Below are 22378 nucleotides of genomic sequence, written 5' to 3' on the forward strand. Positions count from 1 at the left end.
TTCATCATGGTGTATTTCACCAGTTCTCTAGCTGTTATTTGATTTCTTTCAGTGATGTTTCGTAGTTTTCAGTATACAAGTTGTGTGAAATATTTTGTTACATTTATCTTAGTATTTCATGATTTGGGGCCCTGTTTTAACTGATATTGTATTTTTAATTTCAGTGACCAATTTCTGGCTGCTAGTATATAAAAATATAATTGATTTTTGTATACTGATCTTATATCCTGCAACCTTGCTAAACTCAACTATTATAGTAGCTTTTTTGTAGATTTTTGAGAATTTTTTACATAGATGATCATGTTTTCTGCAAATAAACATAGGTTTACTTCTTAATTTGTAATCTCTGTGCCTTCTCTTACATGCCTTATTGCACTGGCTAGGACCTTTAAGATAATGTTGAATATAAGCAGACCCTTCCTCACCTTGTTCTCAATCTTAGGGTATTTCACCATTAAGTATGTTCTTAGGCATAGGTTTTTCTTTTTTTTTTTTTTGTGACGAAGATCAGCCCTGAGCTAACATCTATTGCCAATCCTCCTCCTTTTTTCCCCCCAAAGCCCCAGTAGGTAGTTGTATGTCATAGTTGCACATCCTTCTAGTTGCTGTATGTGGGACGCGGCCTCAGCATGGCCGGAGAAGCGGTGCATCAGTGCGCGCCCGGGATACAGACCTGGGCCGCCAGTAGCATTTAACCGCTAAGCCACAGGGCCGGCCCAGGCATAGGTTTTTCATAGAAGACTCATGACGTTGAAGAAGTTCCTTTTTCTATTGAAATTTTATCATGATTTGGTATTGAATTTTGTCAAAGGTTTTTTTTTGTGTGTACACCTATTGAATTATATGGCTTTTCTCATTCATTCTGTTAATATAGTGAATTAATTCCTGTTTGAATATTAAACCAGCCATGCATTCCTAGGATAAGCCCTACTTGGTCAGGGTCAGGATGTATTATCCTTTCTATATATTATATTCTATTTACAATATTTTATTAATAATTTTTACGTCTATGTTCAAGAGGGATATTATTCTGCAGTTTTCTTTTCTTGCAATGTCCTTCTCTGGTTTTGGTATCAGAGAAATACTGGTTTAATAAAACAGGTTGAAAAAATTTTCCTCCTCTCATTTTCTGGAAGAATTCATGTAGGGTTAATAGTATGTGTCTTTTGAATGTATGATAAAATTCATCAGCGAAGCTACCTGGGCCTGGAGTTTTCTTTATTGGATTTTTTTTCCATTGTTGTTGATTTTGAAAAAAATTTTTATTTTGAAATAAAAAACTATAAAAGTTGCAAATATAATACCCATATACCCTTCACCAAGTTTTTCTAATGTTAACATCTTATACAATCACGGTACATTTGTCAAAATTAAGAAGTTAACATTGGTAAAATACTATTAACTAAACTCCAGACTTTTTACAAATTTCACTAGCCCTTCCACTACTGTTTTCTAGGATCTAATCCACAATACCACATTGCATTTAGTATTGGGATATTTTTAATTACAGTTCAACTCATCTAACATGTATGTTCTGCTTCTTTTTGTTTGACTTGTAGTAATTTGTTTCTGTCAGGAAGTGAGGGAAAGCTCTTCTTCATAGATGGATGCCAACCAATTCTGGAAGAAACCTAGAAGTAAACCTACACTGAGCTGGGGTCAGCACCAGAGGGTGAGGTTGCTCAGAGAGCACAGAAGAGAGGCATCTATATCAGGACACAAGGGGCCCGGGGAGGTTTTCTGAAGGAGGTGACACTTGACACGAATCTTTAAGAAAGGAGCAGGAGCTACTCAAGTGGTATAAGAAACTGCTTTTGTAAATACTGACTCAGGCTCAGATCATCCAAGGATGCTGAAACCACGGGGTGAAAGGCTGTTGGTGAACAGGATCTTAATAGTCTCAAATTGTTGCACCACAGATTAAATTAGGTAAAAAGGGGAAAGGCACTATTGCAATAGGAAAATCTGGCAAACTCCATTTTAACTACAAGGCCAATTGTAACACCACCAATAACAGTACAAACTGACCTCATGTGCCTCCAATGTGATACACTGCGATGAACACAATGTCACCTATGTAGTATTCTTGCCAAAAAAATGTCTGAACTGAGTGTAATCATGAGAAAACAATTAGACAAATCCAAACTGAGGGTGGACACTTCAAAAAAGCTAATGTTCTGAAAGATAAGAAAAGGTAGGGAACAGTTTTGGTTGGACCTTATATTTAAAAAAAATCTAAAAAAGACATTGTTGGGACAATTGGAGACATGTGAATATGGACATTGACAATAGTACCATACTGATGCTACATTTTTTTGAGTGAGATCATTGTACTGTGGTTATGCAAGTCAACTTACAAAAATCAGTTGCATTTCCATACTCTAAGAACGAACTAACAGAGAACTCAAGAACACAATTCGATTTACAATTGCAACTAAAAGAATAAAATATCTAGGAATAAATTTAACCAGGGAGATGAAAGACTTATACAATGAAAACTATAAGACACTATTGAAAGAAATCAATGATGACATAAAGAAACGGAAAGATATTCCATGCTCATGGATTGGAAGAATAAACATAGTTAAAATGTTCATACTACCAAAAGCAATTGACAGATTCAATGCAATCCCAATCAGAATCCCAATGACATTCTTCACGGAAATAGAACAAAGAATACTAAATTCATATGGGGCAACAAAAGACTCCGAATAGCTAAAGCAATCCTGAGAAAAAGAAACAAAGCTGGAGGCATCACAATCCCTGACTTCAAAATATACTACAAAGCTATAATAATTAAAATGGCATGGTACTAGCACAAAAACAGACACACAGATCAATGGAACAGAACTGAAAACCCAGAAATAAAACCACATATCTATGGACAGCCAATCTTCGACAAAGGAGCTAAGAACATACAATGGAGAAAGTCTCTTCAATAAATGGTGCTGGGAAAACTGGATGGCCACATGCAAAAGAATAAAACTGGACCATTTTCTTTCGCCATATACAAAAATTAACTCAAAATGGATCAAAGACTTGAAGGTAAGACCTGAAACTATAAAACTCCTGGCAGAAAATATAGGCAGTACACTCTTTGACATCAGTCATAGAGAGATCTTTTTGAATTCCATGGCTACTCGGACAAAGGAAACAAAAGAAAAAACAAACAGGTGGTACTTCATCAGACTAAAGAGCTTCTGCAAGGCAAATGAAACCAGGATCAAAATGAAAAGACAACCCACCAGCTGGGAGAAAATATTTGCAAATCATATATCCAACAAGGGGTTAATCTCCATAATATATGAAGAACTCACACAACTGAACAACAAAAAAACAAACAACCTCATCAAAAAATGGGCAGAGGATATGAAGAGACATTTTTCCAAGGAAGATATACAGATAGCCAATAGGCACATGAAAAGATGTTCAACATCACTAATCATCAGAGAAATGTAAATCAAAACTACACTAAGATATCACCTTACACCCGTTAGAAAGGCTATAATCACCGAGACAAAAAATAACAAACGTTGGAGAGATTGTGGAAAAACGGGAACCCTCATTCATTCCTGGTGGGGATGCAAACTGGTGCAGCCTCTACGGAAAACAGTATGGAGGTTCCTCAAAAAATTAAAAATAGAAATACCTTATGATCCAGCTACCCCACTACTGAGTATTTACCCAAAGAACATGAAATCAACAATCCAAAGAGGATTATGCACCCCTATGTTCATTGCAGCATTATTCACTATAGCTAAGACATGGAAGCAACCCAGGTGTCCCTCGACTGATGACTGGATAAAGAAGATGTGGTATACATACACAATGGAATACTACTCAGCCACAATAAAAGACAAAATCATCCCATTTGCAACAACATGGATGGACCTGGAGGGTATTATGTTAAGTGAAATAAGCCAGACAGAGGAAGACAAACACTGGGTGATTTCACTCATATGTGGAAGATAAACTTAACACACGGACAGAGAGAACAGTTTGGTGATTAACAGGGGGAAGTGGGTTGGGGGTTGGGCACAAGGGGTGAAGGGATGCATTTATATGGTGACTGACAAACAATAATGTACAACTAAAATTTCACAATGTTATAAACTATTATGACATCAATTAAAAAATAAATGTACAATCATGAAAAAAAATCCTAAGTTTTTGGAAACCAAAAACATAGCTTTGAAATACACAAAGTAAAAGCCAAATTCGATTCCAAAATCACAGTGGGGGTATGAAACAATTGTTTTAGAAATCTTTTAGGTCAAGTACATAAAAATTAAGTAATTCATGGGAAATGTGAATAATCCAGATGATTAAGGAATAAGTATAGAGATATGTACATAACAAACAGGGATACTTACAATGCTTTCACAAAATAACACTGTTATTGACATTGTTAGGTCAGAAAAAAATAACACTACTTAAAAAAATGTGATAACAATATTGTGGTTATATTTAAAAATTAGTCTTTATCTTTTGGAGATAGACTATTTTATGGATGAAATGATGCAATGTCAGGGACTTGCATTCCCCAGGAAGGAGGAGTGGGTGGCATATGAGTTGATACTGGTTAGCCAGGAGTTGACAATTGAGGCACCTGGGTGATGGGTACATTTATGCTCATTGTTCTATTTCCTATTTCTGTATATGTTTGAAGATTTCCAAAATAAGATGTTTCTGAAGATTTCCAAAATAAGACATTTCTAAAAAGAAACTGCCAAGTATTTAAAATGAAGAGGTGTATGTGTATCAAACCTATTGGCTTTAATGAAAGGATATTCATGACATCATCATTTATAAGAGAAAAAACTAGAAAATTACCTTAATGTGTACTAATAGGTGAATGGTTAAATGACTTATGGAACACTGCAACTGTGAAATGCTATACAGCCATTCCAAAGGATGATGCACATCTCTATACAGGCATATGGAAAAACGTTCAAGATATATTCAGTGAAAAATCAAGCTGTAGATCTCTCTTTCTGTCTCTTTACTTCTCCAGCTCTCCCACCCCAATCCCAATAGAAACACAGGAATGAAGGAAAAAGTCAGAAAAGACAAAGTCTAAATTGTTAGCAGTGATTACCTCTGGGGAGAAGAATGGAATTAGGAGGAGGCAGAGGGAGAGGTGGAGGGCAAAGATCTTTCACCTTTTACTTTGTATACTTGGGGATCATTTCATTTTTTTTCCAGCAAGCACGTATTTTGAAATTGAAGAAAATATTCATAAAAAGGAAAAAAAAAACTGAATTGTGATTTAGCAAATTCTCTTCTAAAGTGGCATATCTTCCCACCTGCATTCTCTCTCTAAAAACTTTGTTTTACGAGAACCAGTTAATACAATTTTACTATACATGGCTAAGAATGTAGTAAGAAGCACAGAGTACAAGTTAGGTAAGTATATTCACCCCTATTGCCTGGCCACGATTCTGACATAACATCTAGAATTAGCATTCTATATGTTCGACATATAACTAGCAACGACCTCCAAGGCTTTGTGGATCCTTGTTATAAAGAAACTTATTAATATCTGCTCAGATATTTTTGTTTTCCAAACTACTTGGGGTGTCACATTCATGTTTATCTTCAGTAATTTGGCAGTTTTCTTGTTTCATTTGAGCTCATTTCAAGTGGATACTCAATTTTCAAAATTCTTAAATCTTAATAATCTAGAATTCAAAAGACTCGTGTGTGTATAATATCCCTTTATCATCTTTCAAAATGAAGGGGATATATATATATAATATGGCATCAATTAATAATGTTTGTCAATTCAGGTTTCAAGGGTGTTTTCAAGTGAAGGAATTTGAAGCACATGGACATTTTAGAGCATGACCATTTGTACAACATTCAGGGATCACTGAAGACTGAAAACCAGTCTCAATGAAGTAATAGCTAAAATGGAGACAAGGACCTTCTACTCCAACGCTTTCCATTTAGAGGGGAAAAAAACAGTTGAAAGGACATGCTATGGTCACACTGTGCAGTCACCATCAGCAGATCCCAGGTTTCCAGCTGCTACTGAACCACGATATCACAGCCCTCTTCCCACAACAGTTACTTGGTTTTTGCGATTTCTTCCAGGTGTGGTTATTGGAGATGTTTCTGTGGTCCTAATTCTCAGATCTTTGGAAATCGTTTTATTGAAATAAGAAATAACGCCTGGAATATAGAATATACTCAATAAATGTTAGCTAAGTAAATGGATGAATGAACAACACTGAGTTAGAACTCTTTAATAGAAGCCTGAGATCGGGGTTAAAATGAGACAAGAGGCCTTCTTATCCAAAAGACAGAATAGACAAACTATTCTCGTTGATTCTCTTGAAACCTCCCTGAGACTGGTTATCTAATGATGTTTAATCTGCATCAAATCCTTTGTTGGTAAAGCCAATTCAGTCTCTAGTACCTGTTTTGTTAAAAGTATAAAGAGGGTAAAATGTGGCAGTTGATCATAATGATGCTGCCTCAGTTTGGCAGAGGAAGTAGGAAAAAAATATCAGTTAAACTGTCAATACCTTATACAACTGGAACAACACGATGGACGCTAGGTCATTTTCAATGGTTGGGAATGATATTCACATCAGACGCTTGCATATACCATAGTGTGGAGGCCGGATGTCAAAATAATTAAAGTGTTTCAGGTACTTTGAGCATGTTCTTAATTCATTTAATCCTCACAACCACCTCAAAAGGCAGTCATTATTAATCCCACTTGAGAGACGAGGCGTGGAGAAGTTAGCTACAGCACAAGGTTACAGAGCAAGCAACAGACAGAGCATGGCAACTTACTAAATAGAAAGTCTGCCTTCTCTCAAGTCTATGCTTTTTCCAGTATATACGAAATCTCTCAGTAGAATCCTGGGTCCTGCAATGAGGCTACGAGTAATTTATGACAAAGGACCCAGTGTCTGTTCAAATAAAATATTTAATAGAAAGAATGTGGGACTAGTCCTGCACACAAACTACAGTAGCCACTGCCCTGTAGTAGCCACACAAACTACAGTAGCCACTGCCCCCGAGAAAGCTGAAGGGAGAGCAGAAACTGCTCAGGAAACAGACTACAGGCGGCTCTGGGCGTGGAGGCAGATCATGACACGTTCCAGGTGAGAAGTGAGGGCAGTGACTACGAGGCTCCTATCCTGACATCTGTGGGTATTCTCACCAGGCTAAAAGGAACTCATTTGGTTTTATTACTTAGGATTTTATTTTTCTGATCATAAAAGTAATAACTTCTAATAAAAATCTGATTCATCTCGATAAGACCTGTAGACAGTTTCCTCTTTTAGAAGATTGAGAGGATATCAAGGTCTTATTTAGATCTTCATTTGGACCAGTAAGAAATGTGCAAGTAGTAGGTTTAAAGCTATATTAATTCACACTCACATATTAAAATGAGGGTTTAAAAATAAATAACAAGACACTTTGACAGAGTAACTAAATCCATACGGGCTTTCAATCTGAACCTCACTCAGCCTGTGATGGAAATAATTTTCCTTCTTGAATCCGAATTGAAGCATCTTGGTGTCTTGCATTGTCTAATATTTCTAAAATGCTTTGAAGATATTTTGTACAGTATTACCGATTACAAGAGTGGAGAAAGATCAAATGCTCAACAGTAGGCAAATGATTAAATAAATAAGGCATACACATGTTCGCATGCAGTGAATCTAATATAATCTTAAAGATTATGTAGAATGAAAAATACTTATGAGCAGAATTCAAAATAGCATGTATACTAAGATAACAACAATGTAAAATTATGAATGTATGGGGAAAATAATATATAATGATGAAAAGAGTTATGTTGTGGGTTTATGATTTAATACTTTTTAAATAAAAATTAAAAAAATGAGATCCAGCAATATTGGAAAAGCAGTTTGAAAGAGTTGTCCCATGAAGAAGAATCATAATTCAAAAATATTGGCAATACCATATATATATACACACACACGTATATATATACATATACAATGTATGCATATCAGAGATACTAGAAAGGAAAGTGAAAAAAAGTGACCTAATAGGAGAGTTAGATTTTGTTTTATGTTTTGCTTATGTAATAAAAAGTGTTTGTGAGCTGTACAGATGTGGAAGATCTGTAATGAGACTTCTGAATTATTTTTCTTGTCTTTTAATGTTCTTGCAATGTGAAGTGAGGTAATGAAATATATGCATTATTAATAAGATTTCATAGAAAAATTGGAAAATTAAAGTTTAAAAGTAAAATCATCTACTGTTATTCCACAACCCAGAGATCTACTCACTACTAATATTTTGGACTTTTTTCTTATATACTATTTTCTACACATAGCTGTATTTTTTGAACAAAATTGGGAACATTTCGAACAACAGGTTAGTATCCTACTTTAATTCATTTAATAGTACCCCCAAAAGAATTTCCCCTTGTCCTTAAATATTTTTGGAAGCATAATATTTTTAATGGTTAGTTAATAATCCATTGTGTAATGCTGCATAATTTATTTAACTGTTCTGCTCTGCCCATTACAAATAATGCATAGTTGCAATCCTTACACATAAATCTGATTATATCTCTGAGTGTTTATTTTTTAAAGTTCTATTAAAAAAAACTATTTTTGATGGTTTATTGAGGTTTAATTTACATAAAGTTCACTTGATTCAGGTATACAATTAATGAAATCTGATAAATATATATAGTTTGGTAACCACCACAACCCTAGGTGGGAGACAGATGGCTCAGTGTCTACCTCTCAGCACTGGCTACTTGAGAGCTAATAACTAAGAAAACTGTGGGGTGAGGAGGAAAGGTCTATGTTTTCTCCTTTTCCCTACTCATCTCAACCTATGCATTTAAATCAGTATTTCAAATAACACATATACCCTCTTGCACCTTTTATTTTCTTCTTCTTCTCAGCAAGCTAGCTCAGGAAAATCACTATTGCCATCTTAAATCCATCCACAATTCAAAAAACGACCTACCTAACATGACTAATACTAAGATGTACCTTCCTGATACGCAAAGAGAGTCAAAAGTTGCAATGCAATCTTATCTAGTAAATAACCAACACTAATAACCCATAATCTCCATAGTAGATTCTATATACTTCCCTTGTTAAGTCTGATTTCTCCACCAGCATTACCCTTCAAGTTGATTTCACATGCACACATACACACACACACACACACACACACACGTGTGCATATGCACACACATAGATGCATCCTAACCTCCCAAAACATTTCAGATTCAGTGATGATGAGAGATGATTTAGGCATAGCCAAAGGGAAAAAAAGAGTACGGTTTTGGTAGAGAAAAACATCTTTTAAGGCAACTAAGGAGGATTAGGCTGCTAAAGAAAAAGATTTATGGCCAAGTCTTACCTTCCTGTTCCCTAGGATGAAGATCATCGGTAAGCTCAAGTTTGATCAGTTTGATCAATCACTATGCTTCTGAACAACTGTATCTTTCCTCACTGCACATGTGAGATGGGAGCTATGGGGTGTTCCAGGAGTTCCATGCCACGGAAAGGCCACAGCTCATTCCCTAACCCTGGGAATGTCCTCTCCACCCAATCTACCTTACTCTGCTCCCATCACAGAAATACCAGTGCTCTTTGTTCCAAGGATGCTGAGAGTTTTAACAGACAATATAGGGCATGGCCTGGTGCACTTTTCCCACTCCTGGGACTACTCCAGCTTCTAATCTCTCCCATTCATCCATCCAACTAATGTTTACTGAGCACCAACTAATGTGCTAGATGTTCAGCACCATGTGAGGTGCTGGGGCACAATGTGAACAGAACAGGCTGGGCAATACTCTCAAGGAACTTGCAGTGTAGCCCGTCTCTGCTTCCATCACCTGCCTCCTTCATTCTCCATCACCAGGTCTTTTGCCCACCGAGATAAAATCCTCTCCTAATTCCTAGAGTTAGCACATACAACTTGTGCCATCTTTTCTGCTATCTCAACTTCTGAATCCTCTAGTTCTTACTTTCATCCCACTCTCACTTGGCTGGAAATTTCAGAACCTGTCCCCCAGCTCGTGAGATTTTGTCTTATGGAGTCCCTCATGTCCATTTTCCTTTTCCTCACATTTCAGTTGCAAGCGACCTTCTGCTATGAACCTTCCTGGATTAGCAATGCCAGCTCTGGGATTCAGCAATATATTTTATTAAGCTGGACTCTGGGGGACATAATTGTCACTAAGAAGTTTCTCCCCTAAAAGAGCTAAGTGGTCTGGTCTGAGGAGGCAGCAGCACCTGGGACTCTGCTCCTCCTGTGCCCCGAGTTTTTTAAAAATATGGTTGATTTATGGTGAATCCATATCTGAGTGCCAAATGCTCTTCTGTTAGCCTGGGAGTAACCTGGAGACAAGAACTGTATCTGCTTTTCAGCCTGTGACCAACTCCCCGCTGGGGTAATGCACTCACCTAACTAAGACTGGGATCTTGGGCATCTTCTTAGAGACTTTAAAGAAACTTGTGTCCCCTTTGTTGTCGGTGAAGTACACGCCAGCCACGCTGGTCACGAGGTTGCCAGGGAACGTGAACAGAACTCTTTCATCATCACCCTGGTTGGCCCAATCCCAGGCCTGCCCTCCAATGAGCAAGCCCCCTCCACGTTTCATAAACTTGACCAACTTTTCAGTCATGGTTTCGTTATAGGCATCAATACAGTAAACCCCCAGGGAGTCTTTCACTTCTGGCTCAATCTTCGCCTCCAAGCCAGAGCCCTCGAGGATTTTGGCCAGGGGTGCCAGGGATGGGTGGACACCAATGGGAGCCCCAGGGGAAGAACAAAGCCAACCCACTGCGTTGAGGAGAAAGGGAGTGAGTTGGGCTTCCACCAAGTAGTCCTCATGGGACACAACCACCAGGCGGCCTCGGCCATAGGAGGAGGCAGCAATGAGGACCTGACCCATGTCATTCACCATCACTGGGAAGGAGGCTTCTCCAATAAGAAGCAGTTCACATGGGATGGCATCTTCAGGGACATCCCAGCTTGTCACTCCATTCATAAGGGCCTCAAAGGCAGCTGAGGGAGTCGCCATGGCTGGATCAGTTTCTGCAGAGAGGAAAGCAAAGACTCAGCTTGGTGAAGAACAGATAAACAAACAAACAAGCAAGCAAGCCAAGCAGTTCATTTCTCCACTAGCTGGGGCAATTCTTCCCATTATGCAGATAAAACTGACACTGTAAAATGACTCAAGCATTCACCAGGGGGGTTGGTGTCTCCAATCTGGGAGACCCCATCGCGCCCTGTCCTCTTAAACTCTTGTGGTCAAACTAAAAGAGCTCAACACTTTTCCATCACAGAAGGGAACAAACAGAAGTGAAGAAAGAGGGCAGATAGTGTCCCCAAAGAGACATGTTTACGTCCTAACCCCCGGTACCTGTGAATGTGACTCTATTTGGAGATAGAGTCTTTGTAGATGTAATCAAGTTAAGATGAGGTCATACTGGATTTGAGTGGGTCCTAATCTAATGACCGGTGTTCTTATATGAAGAGGAAATTTGGACACAGACGCAGATACACAGGCGAGAATTCTATGAGAAGACAGAGGCAGAGATTAGAGTGATGCATCCACAAGCCGAGGAATGCCAAAGATTGCGGCAAACACCAGAAACTAGGAGAGAGGCAAGGAACAGATTATCTTTCAAAACTTCCAGAAAGAACCAACCTTGCCAACACCTGGATTCCAAACTTCCCAAGCCTCTAGAATTGTGAGATAATAAAGCTCTGTTGTTTTAAGCCACTCAGTCTGTGTAATTTGTTATAGTCGCTCCTGGAAACTAATACGGTGGTGCCACCCCTACTCCATCCCAATGTGAATACTCTCACATTGATCTTACTGATCCCAACTTGGGGAACCCAGAATTTTAGTCTGAAAAGTCTGGGTTCTCAAAGAAGGTTCTTTGGTCACAGTCACAGGCTGGGTAAGAGGTAAACAGAAGTTCTCTGTGGCTTGAATCCAGGTCCCAGGTAACCAGAAGCAGAAGGTAACACATCATGAAATTATGGCAGATTCTTACTTGTACCTGGACACAGCGGAGAAAGGTGTGTATGTCTGTGGATGTGTACTCACAAAAATCCTCTGCTTCTTCACCACGAGCTCCCCGCTTAAGGACGCTCTACAGTCCGACCTCTGCTATATGCACTTTATTGAAACAGATCCCTCAAGGACAGATGTGTTTTTATAATCAGGACATTGAAGGCTTGTCATCCTCACCGAAAACTTGGTGGCACTGGACAATGCTGCTCCCCTGGTCCCTGAGGCTCTTACTACCTCTACGTCATGGCCTAAGCCAACTTCATCATCTTCAACCTCTTGAACCACTTACTTTCTATCCTTCCCTTATCTCTTCTGAAAATGCAGATAATCTTTATGTTTTTTTCTTTGGCCCTTACTTCTTTTCTATTCCCTTTATCAGAGAATATGCTCACTCTCAAGGCAATAAGGCAAAGTGATCACAAGCTCAGGCTCTATAGTTAGGCTGTCTGGGTTTGACTCAAGCTCTGTTGCTTATTAACTGTGAGATCGGGCAACACATCTCAGACTTAGTTTCCTCATTTATTAAGTAGGGATAATAGTACTTACCACATAAGGGTGTCCTGAGGATTAAATGAAATAACACAGGTTAACTGCCTTTCCATTATTTATTATATATATATGAGTACTCAATTATTTATTATATATACGTATATATATATACACACATATGTATACTTGTTTATAATTACTTGGTTAAGAGTAAACTAAACATGTACATAATACAGACTTCTTATAAAGTGAAAAAAACTAATCTAATGTTGGATTTTACAAACATTGGATTAAGTATTTATTGATTCTGACCTTGTAGTTTTCATATTTTGGAGCCATACTAATACTAATTATTATTATATTTAGTCCTCAATATTTCTGTGGGCCCTTGAAAAAGTCCTTGCCAGAGGGCTTCCCTGTGCCTTCCCCAGACCCTGGATGAAAAGGCCTGATCCTGATGTAATGAATAAATTCAAGACCTGATGTAAGGAACAAACTCAAGACCCCTACTCAAAGAGCACACTCTACCGTCTGTAGTGGTCTCTAAAACTAAAGAAGTCTTAAATTTATTCTTTCCCTCCAAACTAGCTCCTTTTAGGTAAATTACATAAGCTCAATGTCCCTGGTTGTTAACGAGGGTAACCTCTACCTCAAAGAACCAGTGAGAGGACACAATCAGCAAACAGTTGGTTAAGAAGAGCTTGTCCCTTCCCTGCTCCTCCTGGTGTCCACAAACAAGCAGGACAGCCAACCACAGTCACAGTTGTGTCCCTTCTCCCTCATGCTCCATATCCAGCTGGTCACAAGTCTCGTCAGTGTTGTCGTTCATGGTTTCCAATCATGCTGCCATTAACCTAGTTCGGGTCCTCAGTAACTCATTCCTCTACTAAACTGATCCTGTTTCTAAGTCACCAGTATCTGTTCTCACCTTGATTCTTCTAAAGCCACTGATGGTATTATTTCCAGAAGAGAACTCCCCCCAGAGCTTCGCCTTTGCCCAACAGGGGAAAATCTGAGCTTCTTCTTGGGGTTTAGGGTCTCCAGGGCTGGCTGCTCCTTACTCTTCCAGCGTATCTCCTGCCACTCAACCTCTCTGCAGCTTCCAGAACACTTGGCGTCCCTGATATACCCTACTTTCATTTTAGATTCAATTTCCTTCCTGTTTCCTCTCCCACATCTATCTATTGAAATTCTACTCTTCTCAGAGAAGATATTCAGGAAGAGGAAATTTAAATGGCCAATTAGTCCAGGAAAATATGCTCAATCTCACTAATCAGGCAACTGAAAACATAATGCGTGTTGCCCATAAGACTGTCAAAAGAGAAGATGGTGAAGGAGAAAGAAGAGAAGGAGGAGAAGGTGAAGAAGACGAAGGCAGCTAATGTCCAATGTCTGAAAGGCTATGGGGACACTATCACAATCTGCTGGAAGGACTGAGGATCTGAAAGCAATCGACAGGGGCAACTCAGTTTCAAAGTCGTGCCTATCCTTAGACCAGCAACTCCTCTTCTAATAACCTTTGTTACAGAAATAAGAGCAGCTGTATTAAAGATATATGTACAAGGATGCTCACTGTCACACCAAACTACAAATGGAGATAAATGAAAACCTAGAAATGGAGATAAATCAATGACGAGGAATGTTTCCCAGAATCGTTTTTGACTCCTGTCGGTGCAGGATCTCTAACTCAAAGCCATATCTATCCACATATCCCAACCGCCCCACAGCCCGCTGAACCTGCCATACAAGACGCTGGGGCATAGCCCCCAGCCAGCCACTTACACACCCAGTCAAGAGCTGCCGATCAGACCCCTTCTCTCTAGGCCTGTGTCACTGCCACTGTTCATACTCCAAACACCCACAGCAGGGAATTCACATTCCTGTCTCTCTAGTTGTACTCTGAGCTAGTCCACGGGAGAAGAAATATCTGTGGAGAAGTGACAAAGGGATGGGCAGGGGGCCTGGAGACGTGAAAAGCAGGGCCTGGGGAGCAGAGGAACTTTCTGCTGAGTCTCCTCCTTCTGCTTATCTCCTGGACTGGACCGGAGACCCAAGGTCAGTGGGGTTTTGCAGGGAACACCTGGGCTTCCCTTCTCTCTGCCAGTTGTCCCCTCTCCTGCACTGTGAGTGACACTGCAGTGTTGGCCTTAGTCTGATACCAATAAGCTCCGTGTGGCAAGACAACATTTGAGAGGGAGAATGTTTGAGTAAACTATAATAATGTGCATTATAGAATATCACGTAGCTATTACAAAGGATGAGTTAAATCTATTTTGCATCTACCTAGAAGAATGTCCTAGATATATTTTAAGTGAAAATTGCAGATCACTAGAATATGTAGGACACAAACCTATTTTTGTATGAGCAAAGATAATAATAATAACGGTGGTCTTAGTAATTTTAGTAGCAATAATGACAATGCCGTGCTTACCAGATTCCAGACATTATCATAAGTGCCTTACATAAATTATTTAATCCTGACAATAAACCTATGAGGTATGTACTATCACCATGCCCATTTTATAGATGGGCAAAAACAAACAACCTGATGGCCAGAGAATTTGTTACTTGTTCAAGTCACACAGGTGGTAAGTGGTGGATCCTGGATTCAAAACCAGGAAACCTAATACTGGAGTCCACGTTCTTAAGTACCAAATATATAAGCCTGTTAAGTACCAGGATTTTATAGACATAGAAAATATATGGAGGCCACATTTCAACCTGTTACACTGACTACATCAGAAAGGGAAGTCAAGGGCTAGCCCCATGGCGTAGTGGTTAAGTGCGCATGCTCCGCTGCTGGTGGCCCAGGTTGGGATCCCCGGCGCGCACCAACGCACCACTTGTCAGGCCATGCTGTGGTGGCGTTCCACATAAAATGGAGGAAGGTTGGCACTGATGTTAGCTCAGGGCCAGTCTTCCTTAACAAAAAGAGGAGGATTGGCATGGATGTTAGCTCAGGGCTGATCTTTCTCACCAAAAAAAAAAAAGAAAGGGAAGTCAATGATGGGAACAGTATTCCTACTCTTTATATAAGTCTGCGTCTTTTGAATTCTTGTACATATTACTACCACAATTAAAAGTAACACAGGTAATATAAATTTAATCAAGTAAACACACATTAAATGATTGCATATATAAATGATCAGATTGATCAGCTGATCCTATCTCCCCACCCTTAAATGTCTTCCTTCATCTCCCAACAGGTTGCACATTTGCCCACCAATAAATCTGATTTCCTTCTCTATGAGGTTCCTTGAACTGTGCAGCTGGTTCTGTTCTCACTTTAACCAGCTATCAGTGACTTCAACACGACTTCTAGACCAAACGGTTCCTCTTTCTGCCTGAATCTGTTTGCTCTCCTAGCTTGGTGAGCTCAGATGGACACTGCCTAGGGGAATCACTTTTATTTCTCCTCCTAAGTTCTTCATCCTTAGTTCTCCTTCCACAGATCCTGCTTTCTAGAAGGGGCCCACTCTGGCCCTTTCTAGCACCTCTAAAGCAGAAGGTACCCCAGGCACAACCTGTAACTCAGGGAGAGAGCTTACAAAGCTTCTAGCCTGAAACCCTTTACAAAGCAGCCCCACGGAACCTAAATAGGGTTTTCCCCTTAAGAGATGTATTTGGGAGGGAAGGTGGGTAGCAGGTCTATCTTGGTTACTGCATCCTGCATTATAGTTTGATTTCAAATCCCTAAGGTAGGGTAAGTGTCTGAGGTCCAGGGATGTGTTTTATTCTTCGGATTTCCCAGGAGAATAAACAGATACTCCGTGAATGGATGACTGAATGATGGATGTGGGTATAAGGGCAAACCGAGGATCACATCTTCAGCAAATAGCTACCTGACCTTGTCAAACGATGAATGTCACAGACATCCAAGTCTATAGTCTTCTCTTCTTCATGCTCTTTTCTTCCATGAACCTTTTGTTTCTTTTTCCTTATACATCCGCTATCTTTTCCAACGTCCATCAACTTCTACTAAGCCAGAATTGGGGTGGGTTCAACCCCTTCTTTTGCATTCTGTCCTACATATACCCAGCTCAATCTTATTTATTTTATCTTCACTTAAAAATGGTTTACTTCAGGGGCCGGCCCGGTGGCGCAGGCGGTTGAGTGCGCGCGCTCCGCTGCGGCGGCCCGGGGTTCGCTGGTTCGGATCCCGGGCGCGCACCGAAGTGCTGCTTGGTAAGCCATGCTGTGGTGGCGTCCCATATAAAGTGGAGGAAGATGGGCACCGATGTTAGCCCAGGGCCGTCTTCCTCAGCCAAAAAAAAAAGAGGAGGATTGGCGGATGTTAGCTCAGGGCTGATCTCCTCACAAAAAAAAAAAAAAAAAAAAAAAAAAATGGTTTACTTCATACACTTAAAACAATACATGATGCACATGGAAGGATACAGACAGTAAAATAATAATAATTTTAAAAATTAAACAAACTCCCACATACTAACCACCCAGCTGAAAAAACAGACCTGGACCTTGAGGGTATTATGTTCATCGAAATAAGCCAGACGCAGACAAACACGGAATGATTTCACTCATATGTGGAAGATAAACAAACACATGGATAAGGAGAACAGATTAGTGGTAACCAGAGGGGAAGGGCGTGGGGGAGGGCAAAAGGGGTAAAGGGGCACACATGTATGGTGACAGATAAAAACTAGACTATTGGCGGTGAATACGATGCAGTCTATACAGAAACTGGTATATAATAACCTACACCTGAAATTTACACAATGTAATAACCCAATATGACCTCAATAAAATAATTAAATCAAAAAAACCAAAAAAACCCCAGACCATTACTAATATCTCTGAAGGCTTTCCTGTCGCCTTCAGGAATCAATCCCTCCCCCATTCCCATAAAAGTATGCACGACTCAAAACTGCTTTTTTAATTCCCTATCTCGATGTTACTACACTCCCTTCTTAATTCCTGAGTTCCCCTGCGGCTCTGTCTCTCTGTCTTTCTCTCTCTCACACACATTTGCTCCCTTCTCTCACCAGCTAACCCCCAGGAGAACAGCATAATGGAGGACCACTAGTCCAGGAGTGAGAAGACAGGTTTTTTTTTTAAAAAAAAATCCTGCTGCTGACTCTTACTAGCTGTTGATCAGCCTGCCTCAGAGGGTATTCTATCAAATGGACAACGTTCGAGACAGGACGTTCTTAACTCCGAGGGGCTGTCAGTACTAAGTCCTGGCGTGGGGTCCCTTTCTCTCCTGTCCTCTCCAGGCCCTCACCAACGCCACACTTTCCTCCCCAGGCCCAGAGGCAGGCCGCAAAGAGCATGTCGGTGACGTCAGAGGGGAGGGGAGGGGGCTGCGGCAGGGGGAGGCCAGCAGGGGGAGGAGGGGAGCCGAGCGAAAAGCTGGGGTCGGCAGAGAATGCTCCAGGCCCGCCGGTACGGAGGGCTGTGTGGGGTGGGGGTACACAGACCACCGGCCCCTCTTACACAAACACACACACACACACACACACCAGTCTCCAGGGGGCCAGTGCGAGTGGGCGAGGGATGTCAGTCCCAGAGGACGTGTTTGCAAAGATCAAAGGGCAGTAGGACAAGTGATGCTCAGTCACCAGCTACCTGTATGGCCCTGAGCAAGCCCTCCCTCCTCCCTGGGCTACAGCCTTCTCAGCCGATCAAGCTGCGGATTAGATGATGTTTCTCCAGGTCAGGCCTGTCCGTAACTCGACGACACAAAGCAAGCAAACATCAGACGTCAGACCCCGGCGAGAGGGAGCTATGCGGCAGGAGCGATGCAGGGCCCGAGCGCAGAGCACAATCACCAACGGGAACGCGGCCGCGAGCAGCGAGGGATTCGGTCCCAGGTCTGGGCACCCCCAGCCTCGCGGCGCCAGCTCCCGCAGGTCCGCCCGCGCCCCCTCGGCCTCAGGCACCGCCCTCCCCCAGACCCAGGCCAAGTCCACCGTCACCGCCCCTTCTCCGGCCTGCTGGGCACCGGGACAGGGCCACTCACCAGGTCGCCCGCACTTCCAGGGAGCAGCTGGAGGGGCAGGGCTGGGTGCAGGGAGGGACGCACAGTCCGGCGGGGAAGGGGCTTCCCTGCAAGCAGCACCCCGCCGACCCAGCAGGCAGCGGGGAGGAGACTGAGCGGGAAGAGAGGAGGGGCTCCCGAGGAGTCTCCTCCTCCCCACTTCCTCCCGGGCGGGACCCGAGCCCGAGGGGGCGGCGCTTGGCAGGGGACAGCGCTCCTTTGTGTCGCCGGTTCTGTGGGCTCGGCATTGCGGGCCCCCATCCTGGTAGTGTGCACGGCCGTTTCATTAAAGACGTAAACTTCTCTAACTATTCATTAATAAGGAAAAGGCTGAATAAACTAGAGGACACATTCTATGTAATATTATTCGGTTCTTATGAAGAGCTTAGATCTCCATTCAGTCGGAGGAATGTATTTGAAATATTGCTAACAGGAAAATAAAAATTGTAGAAATTGTTGAATATACTTTTATTTTTACAATAAAAGACAGCTCTATGTATATTTGTATTATGGTGGGACAAAGGAAGGATACATCTCTACTTGTTAATATTGTTTAACATGAGCAATACCGGAGGGCAACTTTTATATAGATCTGCGTTGTTTGCACTGTTATATGTTACTCTTGTAAATGAAAAATAAGGATATACTATATATTAAACAAACAACAGGTAGCTAAAATTTATTCTTCTGTGTCCATTTCAAAGCCTCTTTCTTTCCTCAAATCCTTTCTGTTAATCAGTTGACAGTTGCTCCTCCCTTCTGTAAGTTCCTACTGTGTGTGGTGACTTCATCTTGCTCAGGTTCTGCTTCCAGCATGTGATATGCAGGGTAGTATGGTGGTTACAAACCCAGACTGTCACCAGATGGCCTGCATTCAGACGTCAGTGCTACACTTTACCAGCTGAGTGACTCTGGGCAAGTCACTTAATTTCTCCCTGCCTCACTTTTATTAACTGCAAAATGGGGATGATAAAAATAGTACGTATATTACAGATTTATGGTAAGGTTCAAATTAGGAGAGTGAATACTTGTAAAGTTCTTAGATCAATGTCTGGCATAGAGTAAGACTGTATAAGTGCTTGTTAAAATAAATATTCAAGTAGTCCTAAGATTCAATACTTCATGTTTCAGGAAAATGTATACCTTTTAATCCTGACTAGGGTTTTGGGCCAAATCTAAGCCGTATTTCCTTTCCCCATCTCCCTTCAATCCCCTTTCCCCAAACTGACTCATGCGAACAGCAATCAATAGGGGTACGTGGCTAGGTGAGCTCTGGGGCAGGGTTTACATAGAGGAAACGCTGGGAACAAAATCAAGAGATCTTGAATTCAAGATCCTGCCCCTTCAAGGACCACCTGAAGGGCTGTGAGCATGTCCTTTATACTCCCCAAGGTTCAGGGTTCTCAGCTAAACAAGGAGGGCTGGTGACTTGCTTGCTAAGCCCCTTTTGGGTCTGAAATGCCATGACGAATAGCACTGCAAGGTAAAACCTCAAAATTTCATGAAAAATTTTAAAACTCAAAACAAAAACGCATGCATGGCGTACATAAAGATAAATAATGAAAGCACACGAATATACGCGAGAAGAATTACAATCTAATTTACCTCTAAGGATGGGGGCATGAGACTTGATGGGGAAAAAGGTTTTAACCGTCAGGTTTTGTTTCTTAGAAAGGAAGAGAGAAACACAGACGGAGAGAGAGACAGAGCTGACGCAAAGCTGATAAAATGTCAGCATCTGATAAATCTGTTATATTATTTTCTGTACGTATCTACCTTGGAAAGATTTCATTATGAAAAATATTTTAAAAAGGGCAGGAATGTATAAGACTCTTGACGGTTAGGTTAACGGAGAAGAAATGCAGCACGAAATAAACAACAGCCACAGGGGTAGAAAAAAGCAAAACCAGAAACAGAGATGCAGAAACCACAGGGAATCCTCTTTGAAAAACATCTGCCTCCTTTGGCCCGAGCGATCTCAGGCCCAAAACCCGACCACTTTCTTAGCCCCGCAGGCGCCTCCTCCCCGGCGCTCCCAGGGACCCTGGCCCGCTGCCTCTCCCACCTACCCGGGCCGCAGCGGACTCGGTAAGTGTGCCAGAACCCGCTCAGTTTCCAGAAACCATGTTCGGACAAGACTCACCCGTTGTCCAGCAATTTCCACACCAGGCTACTTCGGAGGGGTAGGGACTCCTCTGCAGAAATGCGACAAGGAGAAGGGGCAGGCTGCCTGGGGATCTGAAAATTGGTGGAGGCGATGGTGGGAGGCGTGTGGGGGCAGACCGGCTGAGATGCAGAGCAGCGCGAGGATGGGCCCGACCCAGGAGCTGATTGGCGGTCGCGACGGTGGGGGCGGAGCTTGGCCGGCCGCCCCCGGACCGCAGAGGCCGGGCTTTGTGTCTGTTTCTGCGCGAAGACGTTGTCTCTCGCTAAGGATGGAGACCCTGGTGCCCGCCCCGGGAGTGCGGCAGGGCAATTTGTTAAAAAATAAATCTGTGAGACTATTTACCAACAAGGGAGTGGTTGATAAATAATGATAGATCTTTATATAAAATAATACACGGTTATTTCTAAGGATGAGTTAAAGCTGTATATATTTGCCAGGAGGTAGACTATATATTTATATTTTTATTTTTAATAAACATTTAACGTGGCAGTAAAATGGAAAGTCTGACTGCATTTTTGTACGAAAAATTAAAAAAATATTTTTAGATACTCATATAAACACAAATTATATGGAAGATATACATCAAACTATTAGAGTCAGTTACTTCAAACAGCAAATAGATTTTTTCTTAGTATACCTCATTAACATTTCAATAGTAGTATGTATTATTTTGTGATAAAAAATAGATACATTTAATCAACTGAAAATACATAAAATATCCTTGCTATAACACCTGGTAGTGACCCCTCTATGAATATGATTTCATATATGAAGATGATTCCTAGTCCTGATTTTTTTCCTAGTCCTGATTCATTTTAATCAAGTAAGAGTGGGATCCAACACTTGAGATTTGAGCCAGGACCTGGCTTTATGCCTGACCAGGTCCTGCCTTGAATCGGTGTCTGCTCATCTAGCTTGGTGAGCTCAACTTTAGAACCTGGGGGAAAAACCACTTGTCCCTTGTTATGTCTGGCCCCAAAGGCCTGCAAGATTTTCGTGGCTTCTGGACTTTCTCCTGTTTCCTCACCACCCTGGCCCCTATTGGCCAGGTAGCAGAGGAGAAGGTGTCCCCAGACCAAACTGTCCTCAGGAAGAGGCTATTATAAAGCTTTCTCCCCACCACAAAACAAGTGTCCAGGCTGCCCTTCCACGGCAATGTAGATTCAGTGGTAAAGAGGATGGAGTACCACATCTGCTGTTACTTCAGGGTGTCATCACACTGCCCAACTCAAGGAAGCATAAGTCAAGAACTGTGTTTTATTCTTCTTTAGATTCTTCACTTCATGTGGCCATTAATGGGTGTCCCATAATGTCCACTTAATGGGTAAATGGACAAGACAAATGAATGTGGGTAAGGAAGGCAATCCTACGATCACCCCTCAACAAAGCAAACAGATTGATATAGAAAACTGATCAAATTACATATTTCCTGCACTGTAAGTTTTCTCCTTGTCTTCATGCTATTTCCTTTCAATTTTCTCCCTTAAGTCTTTTGTTTTCTTTAGCTCCCAAAATTTCAGCTGGTTCTATCCTCTGTTTCTGTTTCAGACTCTATATTACCAGCTCAATTTTAAATACTTTCTTATTTTTACTTCCCTTAGAGTTTCTTTTTTTCTTTCCAGTTTCTGCCCTGAGTAATGGAGACTGCCAGGAAATCCTGAAAGCACTGAAATAACTTTTG

At 41.3% G+C, this 22378-nt stretch overlaps 1 protein-coding gene across 4 annotated transcripts in view; it reads right to left on the bottom strand.

Moving 5' to 3' along the window:
* Positions 1 to 22378, bottom strand: part of LOC131398491 (TRPM8 channel-associated factor 1) — a 47259-nt gene that overhangs the window by 13877 nt on the left and 11004 nt on the right. For 2 of the 4 annotated variants that reach the window (XM_058532099.1, XM_058532072.1), the window contains exons 2-3: positions 20674 to 20974; positions 10425 to 11058 (exon numbers count right to left, since the gene is read on the bottom strand). In XM_058532099.1, coding sequence (XP_058388082.1) covers positions 10425 to 11044 — 620 coding nt within the window. In that variant the 5' untranslated portion in view covers positions 11045 to 11058; positions 20674 to 20974. Of the gene's footprint in view, positions 1 to 10424; positions 11059 to 18512; positions 18618 to 20673; positions 20975 to 22378 lie in introns of those variants that run through there. The other 2 variants (XM_058532082.1, XM_058532092.1) reach the window with 2 other exon arrangements.

Source organism: Diceros bicornis, chromosome 3 (assembly GCF_020826845.1).
Source record: "Diceros bicornis minor isolate mBicDic1 chromosome 3, mDicBic1.mat.cur, whole genome shotgun sequence".
NCBI classification, from domain to species: Eukaryota; Metazoa; Chordata; class Mammalia; order Perissodactyla; family Rhinocerotidae; genus Diceros; species Diceros bicornis.